Source organism: Notolepis coatsorum, assembly GCF_963971535.1.
Source record: "Notolepis coatsorum genome assembly, chromosome: 13".
Taxonomy (NCBI): Eukaryota; Metazoa; Chordata; class Actinopteri; order Aulopiformes; family Paralepididae; genus Notolepis; species Notolepis coatsorum.
In genome coordinates, this window is record NC_140177.1 from 116190737 (window position 1) to 116209544 (window position 18808).

General features: G+C 42.8%; 1 protein-coding gene across 1 annotated transcript; it reads right to left on the reverse strand.

Annotated features, from left to right (window-relative positions):
* Positions 1 to 676: 676 nt before the first annotated feature.
* LOC311238950 (uncharacterized protein) lies at positions 677 to 11668 on the reverse strand. The gene is made up of 3 exons (XM_084327157.1): positions 11118 to 11668; positions 9324 to 9384; positions 677 to 3713 (listed from the first exon to the last, which is right to left on the reverse strand). Exons 1-3 carry the CDS (start codon positions 11514 to 11516, stop codon positions 2614 to 2616), a joined length of 1560 nt encoding a protein of 519 aa, XP_084183283.1. The 5' UTR covers positions 11517 to 11668; the 3' UTR covers positions 677 to 2613.
* Between the last annotated feature and the right edge of the window lie 7140 nt (positions 11669 to 18808).

Here is an 18808-nt window from a genome sequence, read left to right on the forward strand (position 1 = left end):
AACGTATATATATATGTGGTTGGCGTTCAAAGGATGGCACCCAATAACGTATATACACGTTGTTGGCGGGGAATGAGTTAACAATTGTGTGTATTGAGCCGTACTGTATTGTACCCATTCTGCAATCCGTTAATACAAATTTCAATAAATCAAAACTCATCCAGCAAGAGGCAGCATCTCACCAACGACATCAATCAAATCGCTACAATATATAAAATTGGAAGATTCATAACGATTTTTATATTTAACAATTGTTTTCTCCAATTGGCACGCAAAGGAAGGCCATTCATCTTATTAGTACTCTTAATTTAAGGCTACACATTATGTCAATTCAGCCTAGAGAAATCATCTTGAATTTACTGAGAACTCATTCAAATATAGCCAATTATAATTACTGTAAATAAAAGTGATGTGACTGATAAATAGTCTCACTATCCCCAAAGCTGAGGCAATGGACCTGTCTCAAACCCTGCCCTCTTTTCTTGATCCTCCAATCACAACTGTCGCTTACCTCGGACAAACCAAGTTTGTCCGAGGTAAGCGACAGTTGTGATTGGAGGATCAAGAAAAGAGGGCAGGGTTTGAGACAGGTCTTGCAGCCAGCAGATAAAAACAAAGGAACTAGGACACAATAGTGTAACGCTTTGTTTGTCAAATTCTTTATTATGACTTAGCATTCAGATTTTCAGCATAAACAATAACGAATTATGAACAATCATTAATTTTCATTAAAATAAACTCTGTTTAAAAAGTTGAATGCAAAAAAACAATACACTTTTATTTCTACCAGAATAGATCAAATAACTCACAATAATGAACTCGGAGACGCGTTCTTACAGAACTTGGGTTGATTTCAGGGGGAGGGAGCTCTGCATCCACAGCATCAGGACACCCGGGTGCAGTCGCCTGCACTTCCGCACCCGATTTAAAAAAATATTCTATTTATTTTTGGGCTTTCTGTATTTTTCACCCATCGCAATTTAGCTGTTATGCCAATTTCCTTCCTCGTCGTTGCGCACATTGCCCCACTATCGGCCTGGGGAGGGTGTAGAACTACCACATGCCTCCTCCGATACATGTGGAGTCGCCAGCCACTTCTTTTCACCCGACAGCGAGGAGTTTCACTGGGGGAACATAACGCGTGCAGAGGTTCACGCCATGAACAGGCCGGAGGTACCGCTGAGTGCTGGATTCAAGTTGTTTAAGATCTCTTCTGGATAAATAATTTAATGTCTGCCTTTGCTTTTAAAATGTCTGAATTTCATGCCAAGTCTCATTGCAGAGTAGACTTTCTACTCCTGGAAGTCTATATACAAATTCAACGACTGATGCATGAGCATTTCAATAATTCCAATCCTTTGGGCAAAGACTTTGACATGATTCATTTAAATACTTTAAAAACGGGTAATGGGGGCACAAATATGAGGGGACTGATTCAGTCAGCAATGATTTGATAATTGCAGTTAAATCCTTGCTTAAATTATAACTACTTTATAACATGATTATAAATGCAGTCAATAAACACAATTAATTACGATTCATTTAGATTAGTAGTTTTACACATGGATGCAGTTGGATTTCCAAATTCATCTCTCCGATTACATCCCCACTGATTCTTGACATTTAAAAATTATTTTTTTCTTTCTTTCTTTCTTGGTAAACATCTCTAGACTGTCAAGTCTTTCTCACACACATTTTAAAACAGCACAAAAACCCTATAATACAAACACTACTCGTATTGAAAACTCGATTTAGGAGTTATTAAAGGGGCACTTCACCAAAAAAAACGCTGATTTATTTTGAGTCATAATCTCACACAAATCCAAAAACCGCACACGTTCATTTAGTTTTACAGTTCCTTATGTTGTTTTTTATTACAGCTCTATGAAATGATAGCAATACCTATGGGTCGTCCAATGATCGAAGGGTTGGTGGTTCGAATCCCGCTCAAGCCCATGTCCATCCCATCGCCGTTGTGTCCTTGGGCAAGACACTTAACCTACTTGCCTCGTATGAATGTGTATGCATGTGAATGAATGTTGGTGGTGGCCGGAGGGGCCGTAGGCGATGATTATTCGCCACGCTTCCGTGAGTCTGCCTCAGGGCAGCTCTGGCTGCAATAGTAGCTTACCACCACCGGTATGACTGTGTATGAACGAATAATGGACTCTGTGAAGCGCTCTGGGTGTCATGAAGAGCGCTATATAAATACAAGCAATTATTATTATTACCTTGTCTTAAAAGGACTGCTACCATTATCATTTCATTGAGCTGTAATTAACACAACACAAGGACTCAATGTCCCCGATGACATCACTGGTGGCCATATTCAAATTAATTTACTCTCAATAACTATGAAAGGAAACAAATGTGTGCAAAACTGTATTAAGAGTTGTTGAATGCATGTGAGATTATGTGCAACATAAATCAGCATTGTTTTTTTTGGTGAAGTGCCCCTTTAACTATTACTCGTCATCTATTTCTTCTTCTTCTTCTTCTTCTTGATCCATTAACTCCAAGCGGAGCATAGGCTATCGACGACTAATGTGCGCCCCCCCCCCCCCCCCCCCCGATGTGCTGACACCTTGAAGCGGTGGGGGGGGCTAGCGTGTCTCAAACCTGAGGGCTTATTGGCCTCTGGGGATGGGCCAGACTAACAGCACCTGGCCCTCCAGGATGGGGGTTGGGCGTGGAGCTAACCACTTCACCCTGGAAAAAAGGTTCCGAAGAATCATCCATTTCATCGACAATTAATTGACTGTGGCATTTCTTCACATGCAACTTGAGACTGTACTTCACGATGAAGCTCTTGGAGCAGAGCGCGCACGTGTACGGCCGCTCTCCAGAGTGCACGCTCAGGTGGGACTTAAGATGGGCAGACTGGGTGAACTTCTTCCCACACTGGCCGCAGCTGAACGGCCGCTCCCCTGTGTGGATGCGCATGTGCACGTCGATGTTCTGCGACGTGGCGTAAGTCTTACTGCAGATGGGGCAGACGAAGCGCTTCCCTTTGGTGCCGATGCCCAGCTGGCCGTTGCAGTGCTGCTGCTGCTGCGGCCGGCCGGACGGGTCCCTGTACATGGCGAAGTTCATCATGTCCGCGTCGTCGAACTCGAACGCCGAGTTGCTGCTCTCGGACATCTGACAGGTGGAGGTTGAGCCCGTGACGCTTATGAGTTTCAGACCGAACGGCTCGCCGTCGATGCTCTCGTTGGAGGTGAACTGAGTGAACGCCGCCTGGGGTTTACATTGTTGTTTGGGCCACGTCAGACCAAGGTCCGGCTCGGCTTTGCCCGTTTGGGACTGAGACTCCATCAGGGCATCGTTACTGTGACCCCCGAAATACACCTGCCTGTTAGAGTTGGACGCCGCGGGACCCAGCGGACACTCCTGGCCGACCAGCTGCACGTCGGGGTCCATCTGTAGCTCGGCGGCCTCCCTCTCGTCCACCTCCAGCTGACTGGAGCAGCCGGGCTCGTCGTCTGACGTCACGTCCAGTGCGTACTGGGAGGCCTCTTTCTTCTGCTTCCCGACGCTCGGCTTCGATGCTGAACTTTTGAGCGTGTGCTGCTCGGATGTCTTTTTCTTCTCGCAATGGCCGACACCCTCGTCATTTTCGGGCCAGTTTCTCTTCTTGCTTCTGAACTCTGCCGGAGAAGCTCCTTCTCTGGCGACCGCCACGCCTGTCCCTCCGTCAACGGATGGTTTGGCACCTAAGAGAAAGAGACAGGGAATGTTAGGCCTACTCCACAAAAATGTGTCACTACATATTTTGCGTTTTGCAAAAGTTATTCCATTTTACTAGGCCTATTAAGGGGGAACAACACATTTATTTGGGAAATGTATATTGTTTAGGGGTACTACAACATGTTAGAAAAAACACACAAATGTATTCATTCATTCAATCTTTATTTAATCTCGAAAGATCATCAAGAGCTACAATGACAGGCGAGAGAGTGTACAATTATGTACAATACATAATACAAAAATATAGAAACAGAAAAGTCAATCAATTAAATGAATTAAGACTGAGGTTTTCACACCGACGCAATTTCCGTTCTTTACGGTAACCGTGTTACCGGTGGATTTGTGTACATTTCTTTAAAACATATCTATAAAATGTTTGTATTTGATCACATCACAAGCCAGTTTAATTCCGATAAGATTTATTTGAAGTATTCTTCACCAATATGAAGGATATGGCTGGTTTCCATTGAGTATGACAGAATAATTATTCTATAATAACTATAGTGCTATAACACCTTTTAATTCTAAAGTACGGAAAGTACGTAGGTAAACACCTTGTAATTGTGTTTAGTCTTTTAGACTAAATCTGTATTAGACAGACATTTCACTCCATTTTCTGTATAAGCTCAGGATCTGGGCCTGTGGGAGATAGCGAAGTCTAGGTCAACATTCCAGAGAGAGACAGAGACAGCGAGAGAGGGCCGTTGCCTAGGTGATGAAAGCAAGATAACGAATTACAAAAAGACAGTGGTAGATGAGTTTGGATAGCGACCTCTGGACGTGGGCTGGGGGTGAGGGGAAAGGAAGCCACAAGCTAGAAAATACCACGAGGAGATAGGCCGCTAGCGGGGAGCTAGGAGAGATAAAACCACCAAGAGAAAGATGGAACGTTAGTTTCGTAACCCATTGAACTTCGCCAGGGTTTTTCGAACAGACATTCGAACCATAGTTTTTAATCATGCAAAAAATTTGCTCCCAATTAATTTGTCTGGTTCAGTACTGTCAAGTATAGACTTTAGGCACATAGTACTTTCTTTTTCGGATGAATTAACGGGGAGAGAGACAGTGTTTTAGCCAGTCAGTGCGTGGGAGGACAGAATTCCATCAAACGTTTGCCTCAACAATACCAAACATACACAACGCATATGGCCAGGAGAGGGAGATGGAGGCTGATAACAATCAAGGAAAGGCTCAAAACACGATTATCTATGTATGTCTGTAATGTTACACAACTAACGTCAGCCTACTAATGAAAAAGGTCAGCAGTCTGTTGTCGTTTGCGTGCTGGGTATGAGGACGCAGCACGCAAACAACTGATTGACGTTATGTTAGCTGCTGCTGCACAGTTGGCTCTGAAGATGGCAGAGGTTGAGGAGTATAGTGCCACTGTTTTCTCAGAAGAAACGTCTGAAGTCAAAAGGTAAAGTACGTAAGTAAGTAAAAAACACTTTGGCTATCCAAAAGGATCAAATGAACTTCTAAATTGTGATGGGTCTCCGACCTGCAAAATATGCAGAAAGGGTCTGCTAACATTAGCAAAGAAGCCAAATACTTTATCTATTGTTAGCATGTGTTTAGATTGCCTGTTTGTTGTGTATCAATAGGTAAATTTAAAGCCAAACGAGAAATGTTGCGGGTAGGGATGTTACATAGCTAGCTAGCAGTGGTGTGTTAAAAGCATGAAGGAGGATCCACTTTATCAAGGCGGGAGCTGAACTGTTATTAGCTACCAGATTCAAGGTTCGACCGGACAGTGTGCTTTCACGCCATGAATTATATTCTCCATAGAGTTCTTGTGTAACGTTAAATACTGTCAATTCTGTATAATTGTCCAGTTGAACCAAATCCAAAATCTGGCATAGATGTGCATTCATTAATCACAACTAAAGTTAATCTAGGTTATAAGTAAGTAGCAGTAGCACTACACAACTTAATGATGAAAATGTCCTATTAGTCTGGATAATTTGATAGCATTACTCATACTACCAGTCAAAAGTTTGAGTACACCGGCAAAACAATTTTTTCCATGATTGTCTATGCTTTAAATTCCATAAACTTGGCTATAAATGCTTAATATTTCATTATAGGATGTACTTATACCTGTGCAGATAATCACACGTTAATTGCATTATATATACCGTACTTTTCGGACTATAAGCCGCGGCTTTCCCCCCCATTTTTCGACCCTGCGGCTTATATAACGGTGCAGCTTATATGCGACTCGACGTGACCAAACCCGAAAATGTAAAAATCAAAATATTGCTTTTTTGACTGCATTGAAATGTTATTTATCTGTTCCCTTATTTGCTAAACTTAATACAACTTGTAAATGAGTTAATTCTTGTTATTTGTCCGACAGTATTGTGTCCCAATGCTAATTACATATGGTAATTAAACATTAAAACACCTGCGGCTTATAGTCCAGTGCGGCTTATATATGTACACATCATTCAATTTAGCTGCTGCGGCTTATAGTCAGGTGCGGCTTATAGTGCGAAAAGTACGGTATATCATAATGGATTATTTTGTTTAGAAGAATTAGGTCTAAATCATGCACATGTTATAATGTGATAACTGTAACATTTTAGTTGAAGGTTATCATACCGTCAGAAACTCATATCGTGACATCCCTAATGATAAGGTCCAGAGTTCTAGTCCGGTAATGAAGTGATGTAGGGTGGAAGATAATCAATAATAGCTTTATACCGAAGCCAGTGCAAGTAGGGGTGTAACGGATCGTAGTTGATCCATGATCTGTATGGGTCACACCCCACATTTCGGCACACATGTGAACCGTGGATTAATTGCAAAGTTTAACCATCATAGCGAGCTATATCACATGATATTCTCCAGCATCATTCAAGTCTGCCGTTTGGTGAATTACAGATTTAGTTTAGTCTATCATAGAGATTTAACAGCAACTGTGTGTGACAATTGGGAGGCATATGCGAACGTCAATTATTTAACGTTAAATCTGGATAACGGTCCGTTACTAGCAGACCCAGGAACGCAAAAGCTTTGCAAAGTATTAAGCGTTACACAGAACAACCTCTGAATTTAGATATCGACAGGGCAAAATCCACCCTTACATTCGCACACTGACGGCGGAGGCAACCATGCAAGGTGTCAACCTGCTCATCGGGAGCAGTTAGTTAAAGGGGAGATGAAGCACAACGATAAACACATAGTCATAGCATCAAATTAGTATTTAGATAAACCACAGAAAAAAATCACGTTATAAAAATAAGGCGTTTCTAAGAAAAAACGATTTGTAATGTCCATTTATGTAGCATTTATGAACATGTGCGGCGCCATTTTGTTGCTGACGTCACGGTGTTGGTTTGGTGTATACACTGTGGGTTAGCTGCATAGTAAACATGGACTGTCGGGTTCAAACTAATTTTACCGTGTGAAAGAGAGAGGAAAGTTGGTTAATTTCCACAAACTACCAGTGAAAAAAACAGTGTTGTTGGCACGTTGGCTCAGGCTGGCTGCACTCAGGCGGTGCGATCAGCCTGTTGGACAGGGAATGAAGATCTCCAGCGAACACTTCATTGCCTCGGATTATGTTGTTGGGGGTGGAAGGTTTGTCCAGAAGACCACTAATCAGCTGAAGCCTGATGCGGTTCCCTCGGTCTTCGACAGACAGACCGGCGCAGGCTCCCGGGAGCGATGGCTAGCTAGTTAGCACCAGCCGGGGACCGGCGTTAGCTCCCGGGAGCGATGGCCAGCTAGTTAGCACCAGCCGGGGACCGGGAGCGATGGCTAGCTAGTTAGCACCAGTCGGGGACCGGCGTCAGCTCCCGGGAGCGATGGCTAGCTAGTTAGCACCAGCCGGGGACCGGCGTCAGCTCCCGGGAGCGATGGCTAGCTAGTTAGCACCAGTCGGGGACCGGCGTTAGCTCCCGGGAGCGATGGCTAGCTAGTTAGCACCAGCCGGGGACCGGGAGCGATGGCTAGCTAGTTAGCACCAGTCGGGGACCGGCGTTAGCTGCCGGGAGCGATGGCTAGCTAGTTAGCACCAGCCGGGGACCGGCGTCAGCTCCCGGGAGCGATGGCTAGCTAGTTAGCACCAGCCGGGGACCGACTGGTGCTAACTAGCTAGCCCGGGAGCCTGCGCCGGTCTGTCTGTTGAAGACCGAGGGAACCGCATCAGGCTTCAGCTGATTAGTGGTCTTCTGGACAAACCTTCCACCCCCAACAACATAATCCGAGGCAATGAAGTGTTCGCTGGAGATCTTCATTCCCTGTCCAACAGGCTGATCGCGCCGCCTGAGTGCAGCCAGCCTGAGTGCAGCCAGCCTGAGTGCAGCCAGCCTGAGCCAATGTGCCAACAACACTGTTTTTTTCACTGGTAGTTTGTGGAAATTAACCAACTTTCCTCTCTCTTTCACACGGTAAAATTAGTTTGAACAGCCAGGAGCAATACAAAAAGAACCACTGCGGTCCCTTTGTTTGGTAGGCAACATTTGACTGACCCGACAGTCCATGTTTACTATGCAGCTAACCCAGTGTATACACCAAACCAACACCGTGACGTCAGCAACAAAATGGCGCCGCCCATTTGTTATAGCTCCTTTTTTCTTCTTTAATGTAATTGTTTTCCACCTTCACATTTGGGGCCGGTGTGTAGGAGCTATTTGATGGTTTTTGTGCTTAGTTTGTAGTTTGTTAAGTTCATCACTGGGTGGCAGCACGGAGCACTGGGTGGCAGCACGGAGCGCATATGTTTTGAATAAAGGCACAGGTGTAGGCTATGTTCAATCATGTATCTAGGTATGGGTGACGGAGAGATCTCACGTTTTTTACCGCATGAACACACGCACGTACCCTCGCTCGGTTTAAATATTAGTAACAGCATTATGAAGTAATTATTGTTTGACTCATCACTTGTATTATGCTAAATACTTGAATTAAATGGGAACTTCGCCCATTTTCTAAATTGCGCGTCAAAGACGAGGCATCCCCGCACCCAACCGAGCGTCTACCAGGACATCAGGATAGTCGCTACAGAAATTATATTTGATTTTTCAGACAAATAAGCAGGATTTCACATTTTATTATAGGACCCTGTCTTACATAAGGTACACAACAAACAAACTAGGATCACATTGTTCACTGCTTCATCTCCACTTTATGTGTTTTGCTCAAGGACACTTCAACGGGCTGCCTGGGTGGAGCGGGAATCGAACCGGGAACCTTCCGATCACCAGACGACGCCTCGTTATATATTTGGGGTATAGGCCACTTGTTTTTAACTACGTCTAACAATGTATTTGTGCATAGGAGATGTAGTGCCTGTCACCACCCAGACAGAAGACAAGTGAAAGATTGTTTTGGTAAATCAAATTTGACGTTGTTTTATTGTTCCAGAAGACCAAAGGGTATGTATCAGGGCATAGCTGCTTAGTATGCATTGTTGTTTTTGAAAAAACAGCTATTGCCATGCTGACAATTTTCTGTAATCTCTGGCATTATCATTTGTTCCATACATTTTCATTGTGGACATATTGATGTGAATTTATGCCCCCTCAAAATGTCCTAAAAAGGTATCCCTGTGTACCCCGTATACACACCTTCCTCATACGTGTCATTGCTGTCAGAGTCCTCATCCTTGATTAACACCACATCTGGAAACTGAAAAAAGGGATAATATTATATTAAGTCTTAAACATAAACACATTTGAAAAAAACTATTAAAAATAAAAAGAACTTGAGGAATGTCTCCAATTAAAATGTAAAAGATAGATCTATATGGGGCTACTAACAGAGGCAAATAGTCATGTTAGCTTATGTGAGGAAATGGAAATAAGACTACAAATTACAAAAAGGTAAACAAATGTCCAATTTCTTAAGTGAGGAAATTTAAATACCGCAAGATAGCCATATTTTCAGAAAATTCACCTAAAAATAAAGTAAATGGAAGATTGCTCTACTTCTACAAGGGCCATTTGCATGTTCTTGGTATCTAGGGACATCTATGGATCTCAGGGAATGTATTCCCAGTGTCAGAAATAGTGTGTCTGTTACTAGGCTTGAGTAAATTGTAATGAAGCAAATGAGAATATAATTTTTTGTATTTTCTTTTAAATCTTTGACGATGAATAACACCATGCTAACATTGACCAGACGTGAACATTTGAGCTCATTCAGCATCAGGTGTACAAAAAAAATCTAAGCCAATGAATAAAGAGCAGATTATTTACAGGGTTTTTTGTAGATGCAGTACTGATTTCTGCCATCCGGACACATGCTATTTGAAATATGAATATGGAATATAGAATAACAGACCTATAAATGACCTTATTATGGCCAAGTCACACATCTATGGGTCAGGCCAAATCTCCCCTTTCCTTTTGATCTACTTTTTCTCCCCATTTTTAAATGTTTCTCCCGTCCCCAATTTCGTATTGTCCAATTCTACCCTCCCCTGTCTCGAACGTTGTTAGGCCATGCCTCCCACAAGCCGGCTGCAATGTGGACGAAGCCTTGCATCACGTGTCCCCTCCGGTACTCGAGGAGGCAGCCGTCGCATCTTTTCACCTGCACAGTGCAATCTCTCAGTGGCGAGGGTCTGCGTGGGAGGGACATGCCGCCCTCATCGCTTCCTGATTCTACTGCGCAGGCGCACCAACCGACCTGTAGGAGTCGCTGTCCACAACATCCGATCCCACCCACCAGCTTCCCACCCCCTAATACTGCCAATTGTATTAGTATGAACGACCAGCCAAGCTGGTAGCAACGCCGAGAGCTGGGCTCAAACCCAGCATCTCCTGCGTTGGTGGCTATTCCATACTGCTTCTGAATACAGGGATGTGTTTTGGCCTATTACTTTGTTGCATCTTACTGGGACCAAGTCTATAGGGTTCCCCCTGGTGGCGTGTCCATGTACATTCATAACCCTGACATAATATTAAGTTGGTATGTACAAATTGAATACACAATTTTCTTTTACAATTAATAAGCTAGTGACCTCGGGAAAGTGCACATTTGTATGTTATTGTTAATGTGTGCCAGCGAAATCACATGTATTTTTTTTACAGATATGTGCGTTACAGTCTTCTCCAGTCAGACAAGAAGATAGATACCAATTTCCTCTCCTGTGTGTTCAGTAGAAAGCTATCAGACTGCAAGCTAGCCTAGCACAAATGAATGGAAGTGGATACGGACACTTAGTTGTTGGACAAACACACCTCTCCAGAGTTTTTTAAGATGATAGGCTAGTGGTCTGTATCCACTTCCATCATTTGTGCTGCTAAGCCAAGCTAGCCTTCTATTGAACGCACAGAGAGGACATTTGTATAGATATTTTTGTCTGATTATGAAGAAGACGGTAAGCACATCTCACAGCTTTTAGGCAGTCACTGTACCTCTCGTGCTGTAACGTTAACGTTACAGACATCTCTCTTGTTGATCCCATCATCATCATCATCATCATCATCATCCTCCTCGCAGTCTTGTACCACCGAGTCCTGCTGATCTGTAGCCTCCACATCTGCGGCGGCGGGTAGCGACGGTACGGTTGTCCCGAGGAGAGTGAACGCTTTCCCACCGCTGCCTCCTCCTCGCACGATGATGGATTCGATGAGGTGCAATTTCTTCCGCAGGTCCTCGTTTTCTTTGTGACTTCTCGTGATCTCCAGCTGCAACACCAAGTAACCTTCGTCGACGACTTCGCAGATCTCCGCCACGGCCGCTTTCGTCAACGCCCCCATGATGATCGACAACTGCTCGTGCAAAGCCTTGGAACCCATGGCTATTTCGCACATATTATTATATATACATATATATATTCAACCGTACTGGACTTACACGAGCGAACGCATCCACACTATTGGAATATTCAATGGTTATTGAATTGTAGTCTCGTTCCCAAGCTAGCGTAATCTCTTTAGGACATCAAAGCTGGTCGTCTCTCTCTCGCTCTCTCTCGGCTACAAAGGAGGAAGTTTTTTTCCGTGGCTTCATACTTCCTGGTGTTGTACTGCTACTTTCAAAATAAGAGTCCACAGAGGGGATTGATTGATTGAAATGTATTAACCAGAGGTGTGGACTCGAGTCACATGACTTGGACTTGAGTCAGACTCGAGTCACGAATTTGATGACTTTGGACTTGACTTGACCAAATCAAAAAAGACTTTGACTTCGACTTTGACTTTAATACCAATGACTTGTGACTTCACTTGGACTTGAGCCTTTTGACTTGAGAAGACTTGATACCTTGGCTTCGCCCATGCCCAAAGATAAATTATATATTAAATACTGAATGGTTAGTTAGTTACTGCGTTATTTTTATGTAGATTGGTAGCGAGCTGCAGCGTAGTTCTCCTCTCCGGTCTGAGACCAATAGGGGTCCAGCTGCAGCGCCGGAGAATCCTCTTACTGGGCAATCCTGTGGCAGCCACGACCAGTGGCGTCGCGTGGGTAAAATAACAGGGGAAGCCAAAAAAAAATTATTAAAAAAAAAATTATTCAATATTTTTATTAATATTTTTTTTTTTTTATTATTATTTTTTTTTAAAGTCAAGCAGTCACCATGTACACTACAGTATGGCTCGGCGGCCAGTCAAACGTTATTTTTATTTATTTAACAGATTGCAGAATGGGTACAATACAGTACGGCTCAATACACATTTACGATGAATTGAAAATGGGGGACCCTGATGTAAACAAGACGAAAGTCTTTCTCTGGTCTGCATCCCCTTAACAATTGTATGTATTGAGCTGTACTGTACTGTACCCATTCTGCAATCTGTTAATAAAGTTTTCATTCATTCATTCATTCACACACAATTGTATAAGGGGATGCAGACCAGAGAAAGACGTTTGTCTTGTTTACATCAGGGTCATTAATACTGCTGGAGCATTGGTTAATTTTTGGTCCGATTTTTCCTTGCGCGATTTTGCGCGCCGCGTGGGAGCAAATTCGAGACACATATTCGGTTGCAAAAAGGTGTCCCACGGTCTCCTCTATGGCCGTGAATATTTTCACGCGGATCGGAATCACGGCGCGCCCGTGGGACACTTTTCCGTTTCGGCGAGTTTATTCCACGCTTTCTGTTTTCCTTTTCTAAGCATTTTAGGGGCTACATGTGAATCAGTAAAAGTTGCGGGACGCCCAGATGTTTCCACGATAGAAAGCTCGCGTGGATCCCATAATAGGCTCACTTAATACAGCGTTTTTAAAATCACGCGACATTTTCAGGGTCGCGAGCCGACCTTTTCCCCTCGTTTTCGATGATGGAAGTGATTTAGGAAAAGCTTCGGCACGCCGAGAGGTCCCTGTGGATTTAATCTCGCGAGGATCGGGGCAATATTCGGCCCGTGGGAACAGTTACGGGTTAATACAATGTTCAGAGTGCAGAGGGGAAAATATGGCACCTGCCCCGCCTCCAGGTGGAATATTATGCTGAACGTCTTCCTCCCAGCTCCGTTTTAAACTTTTAGGGTGTGGCCCAGTGGCAGTCAGCTCGAATCTGATTGGCTAGGATCGGATTTGGAGTTTGGACTCACTCTATAATGCTGGAAGCCTGGAGAAAGAGACCTACCCACTGCTTCTCTCCTATACTAGCTGCAGTAGTGAGCACAGTCTGACAGTGTGTTAGAGGGAGTGAGAAGGAGAAGAGGGAGACATTAAAAAAAAAAACACAGATGCACAGATGAAAATGAATGTAAACTATATTAAAAAAAAATTATATTTTAATTTTTTTTTTTTTTTCATATTTCATAATTTGATATGAAATTTATAGGGAGGCATGGCTTCCGTTGGCTTCCACAAGGATTCGCCACTGGCCACGACGAACCTTCTTTCTATAGAAGCAGCTCGGATGTTCAATCAATCAATCCAATAACACACGCTCGTCGCTCACTTAAAACAGCGCACCTCCCAGCTGCTATATAGAAAGTAGTAGGTTCGTGGCTGGCTGCCACAGGCTTGCCCCTTGAGAGGATTCTCCGGCGCTGCAGCTGGACCCTACTCGCGGAGACACGCTGTGCTGTGGTGTTTACTATTTGACCGTCATGGCAGCCCCCACTAGTCGCGTTTTTACAGATGGATATGGTCACAATTTCTCTTTTGTCAAGCACAAAGAAAAGATAGTTTTAGTTAAATGTAATTTGTGTCTTGGCTCAAAGATCATATCTTCTGCCCACTTTGTTTGAAACAATCCGACAGCATCCAATGAATTTGCGCCAGAGAAGAAGTAACTTACGAACATTAAGAACAACGGATCCAGTGGGAAATTATACCAAATATTGCTTCGTTTGCTTATAAAAACTATGTGGTGGTCAACAAAAAACGAATTGCAGAAAATCACAGATTGAGACTTCCAACTACATTTGAAGCTGCATAAATAACGGCATAAATAACGGTATGTAACTTGGTTTATAAACAATCAGAAATGTCTTGCTTGATGAAAGCCTAATGTTACGAAGGATCAGATTAAACCGAATATATATATTTATTGATTGATATATATTGCATAATATTTGTATATCGTTTGATATCCCTTGTATATTCCTTGTACATATACACGGAATATCCCTTTAGCCTAGTACAGACCATAATATTTCATTCTCCTATTGGACAGCGGTCCACCAGGCGCCATTGCCATACCTCCAAGGTCTGGTTCAAAGTCACCGCCGGGGACTTGCCTGGACATGAACGGTTCTGCGCAAGGATATGAGACAGGAATAAAGCTGGTACTAGTTTGTTCACCTAACGTATAAATACGGCGCAGGTGAATACAGAAGTAGAGTTACCCAATAAGTTGAAGCCTCACCCACGATACAACGTGCGGTGAAGTATGGCCTGTTTGGCCCCAAATAGAGCATTGAGACCGCGTGCGAATTAATAACTGAAGTATCAGAGTTTAACGCTGTACCGTCGAGTTCGACCGATTCTATTAAGTCAGTAATAGTCTATTTGTGTATAGTGTATCGTGTGGCTACCGTTCTACAGTGACCAGCATCACCAACGTTTCCTCGTACCAGCTAGAGTGCTTATCCAGGCTGGGCTGCTTACCCTGGCGCTTTCACCCGAGGGGCCCTAGACGAGGACCGTGTGGATTATGTACACTGGATAACCTACCGACGACTGCATAGCCCTTTTCGGCTGGATTATATTTGCTTTTGGTCCTGTAATTGATGGAGCGGAGAATCGCCGACACCCACAATTGTGTGGGATTTACCCTGTGAGGAGCCACGTCGAGTCCGCCTCTCAGAAGCCTGAGGCCGGCTAGCTTTCTTCCATGCGGAGCTGCATGCTACGGAGAACAGCTGTATTCGTCTGCGGATCAAGATCTTATTGCACCGTCTCCTGTACTTGGAGTCTCCTTATCATCGTTGACCCAGACTCTACTACCGACAAATCCTCTCCCCTTGCTGGCTTACGACCGGAGGGACCCTACCAGTATCTCCCGCTATATTACCAGAGTACCATAGATATAATTCCTAAGATTCAGGTTGTATTATTATCTCCCGAGTAATATGAGAATGGACATACGTTATTGATTTGCCTACGCACATTCCTTTGCCTTATAAGCGCATCTAAAGTAAAGTATATTATGTACTATCATTGCTGCTAATAAATACTTAAATCCAGTTGTGTGGAACCGAGTCATTGTGGGAAGTGTTCATCATAAGATACCTGTGTACTGTATGGCCAGTAGTAATGTACATAAGACGGTAGTGGTTTAATGATACCATACTTATCAATACAGTCAGGGAATTGTACCCCTCAGTTACACCTAACATTAATGCTGCTCCTTAAAAAAAATTATTGATTGAAAATTGTATTAAAGATTGCAGAATGGGTACAATACAGTACAGCTCAATACACACAATTGTTAAGGGGATGCAGGCCAGAGAAAGACTTGCATCTTGTTTACATCAGGGTCCCCCATTTTCAATTCATCATGACACTTATGACATACAGCTATACAGTACTGTTTTATCAAGACATTTATGACATACAAGTATTACAGTACTGTATAAGAGACATAGATCATAAGAAACAGAAATATATACTACATTTGAAGGGGAAGGGGGGTTGGACATTTACAGGGGCCAGTTTTTAATTGCAGCCACCCGTAGGTGCTATTTGAGAGCGGTTTTGAAGGAGGGTAGGGATTTACATTATTTTACGGCTATGGGTAGGGCGTTCCACATTGTTGTGGCATAATTGCGAAACGTGTTTAGTCCCTTGTTTGAGACGAATCTGGGTTGAACATGATTTGTGGAACTCCCTCTGGTGTTGTGGTCCTGGAATTCACTGACCTTTGGGAAGTATTTCGACATGTAGGTGGTAGTGTATCTTGTAGACCAGGCCCATTGCAAGTTGATGTACTCTGTTGTCTACTCTAAGCCATCCTAGGTTGTCAAAATGGGCAGGGGTAAGGTCAAGCAGTAGTCTGACCAGTTTGTTTTGTGATGTTTGTAATCTTGTTTTTAGTGCCTTTGAGGTGCTTTGGTACCATGAGGTACAAGCATAGTCGTAGTACCCTTGAATGAGTGCTCCTGCCAGAGTTTTCAGGGTATTCTTGTTTACCAGTGAGGAGATACGGTACAAGAATAGAGTTCGTTGGTTGACTTTTTTTTGATTACATTGGTTGCCATTTTGTCACAGGATGGAACCCAGGTAGGTAATTTCATCTTTCCTTGTGACAATATTGTCACCCACTGTAACAGAGAAGCCGTTGGCCTTGCTGAGTTTGTTATTTTATCCAAGAGAGAGAGAGAGAACTCGCACACGAATTAGGCCCTACCTAATTCTAATACCTAATAAACGACCTAATATATGAAATGCAGAGATGCCTCGTCATTTCAGTACAGATTTTTTATACCCCAAAATTGATAAAGGGTTAAGGTTAGTTGAACCGAGGTCTGCTATTATGGATCATGTGCCTAGACTGTATATACAGGGCAGGCAGACGTTAAATAAATGATTGGTCCAAGTGGGAAGACAATATGTTGGTTATTGTTATCCTATACCTTTAAAATGGATATGGTGATCCTTATTCTTTTTTTTCTCAATATACTCCTGAACTGGTTTTCAAGCAGCTCTTGCCCAATTGTATCTAGTTGTAAGACTGATTCTGAATATTATTACATTTATAGAAATTAGATTATGTTTTGCCAACAAGTTGATAATGAAACTTTTTGGTGAAACGCGTATTATGACTTGTTTAGGACTCGAAACTTAAAGGTTAGGACTTGGGACTCGACTTGGGACTTGTCAGTCTTGACTTGGGACTTGACTCGGGACTTGAGTACCAAGACTTGCGACTGACTTGAGACTTGCAAAACAATGACTTGGTCCCACCTCTGGTATTAACATATTGCAGAATGGGTACAATACAGTACAGCTCAATACACACAATTGTTAAGGGGATGCAGACCAGAGAAAGACTTTCGTCTTGTTTACATCAGGGTCCCCCATTTTCAATTCATCATAATTTCAGTTATGAAGTTTCACTGACCCTTCACCTTTTGTGGCGAAAACATACTTTATTATGAACATCATGACATGAGTATCATGAGACATCAAACAGAAATATAATTTTGACATAGGCTGTCCGTAACTCCAAGCAGATCAAGCGTGTCCTTAGAATTCCGTCCGTAACTCCAAGCAGATCAAACGTGTTTTTAGAATTCCGTACGTAAATCTAAGCAGATCAAATGTTTTATGAAACACAGATTGAGAGGTGTGTGTGTGGATCGTTTTTACGATTGTGGATTCTACTTCTGCATTTGTTTATTTTTGATGGACCTCTAAGAAGAAGCGTCACACACAAATCCCCACGGGGAAAACAGCGAAATATTTGTCTCAAAATTCCGTACGTAACTCCAAGTTGATCAAGCGTGTCCTTAGAATTCCGTACGTAAATATAAACAAATCAAGCGTGTTTTTATGATTTATGAAACACAAATTGAGAGGTGTGTTTGTGTGGATCGTTTTTACGATTGTGGATTCTGAGGTGTGTGTGTGTGGATAGTTTTTACGATTGTGGATTCTACTTTTGCGTTTGTTTATTTTTGATAGAAATCTACCCCCATACTATGGATCCAAATAGTTTATACCCCAAAGTTTGGTACAGTATCACATTTCTCATTAACCATTTCAGTCTAATATGATGTACATGATTGGATTATTTTACATGGATTCTTTTCCATAACTAAGCAGATGTCTTTTCATATTGCCTGAACATTCTTACCTGCTCCAGATTGTTTACCTTCCACAATTACCTACACTAACTTTGGCTCAGACTGCATCACAGTAACCTCAGTCTTTTCTTTAGTGAACATCACTTATGACCCTCTGTGAACAAGCAGTGCAAACAGATGTACATAAATTCTATGCAAATGACTGTGGACACAATCCTATTAATTCACACAAATGAAGGGTCGTGCACCTCCTACATCTCAGGGACATAAATTAAAAGTAATGCATGGATTGTATAGAGAGAGCTTAAAGGGATTGGAACCCTAGCCCTGTTGCTATGGATCCTTTTTAAAGGAACACGCCAACATTTTGGGAAATTAGCTTACAGTCTTCTCCAGAGAGACAAGAAAATAGATACCAGTTTCCTCTCTGTGCGTTCAGTAGAAAGCTATCTGGCTGCATGTTAGCCTAGCTTAGCACAATGAATGGAAGCGGACAGTGCCGGTTAGCCATCAGGAGAGGTGTTAGTTGGACAATGCCTAGGGCAGGCTAACCAGCACTGTCCGCTTCCATTCATTGTGCTAAGCTAGGCTAACATGCAGCACAGAGAGGAAACTGGTATCTATCTTCTTCTCTCTGGAGAAGACTGCAAGCTAATTTCCCAAACATTTTGGCGTGTTCTTTTAAAGGGATAGTTCTGATTTTTGGAACCCTAGCCCTGTTGCTATGGATCCTTTTAAACTGTGTTCAACGTTTGCCGAGTCACATTGGCTTCATAAGAAATGGGCCGACATATTCCTTTCAACATCCCGTTGGGAACAAGCACACAATGAATAAAACAATTAACCCAAAATAAATTCAGACAAATTGCACACTTTTAATGTTAGAAATACTGCTGAG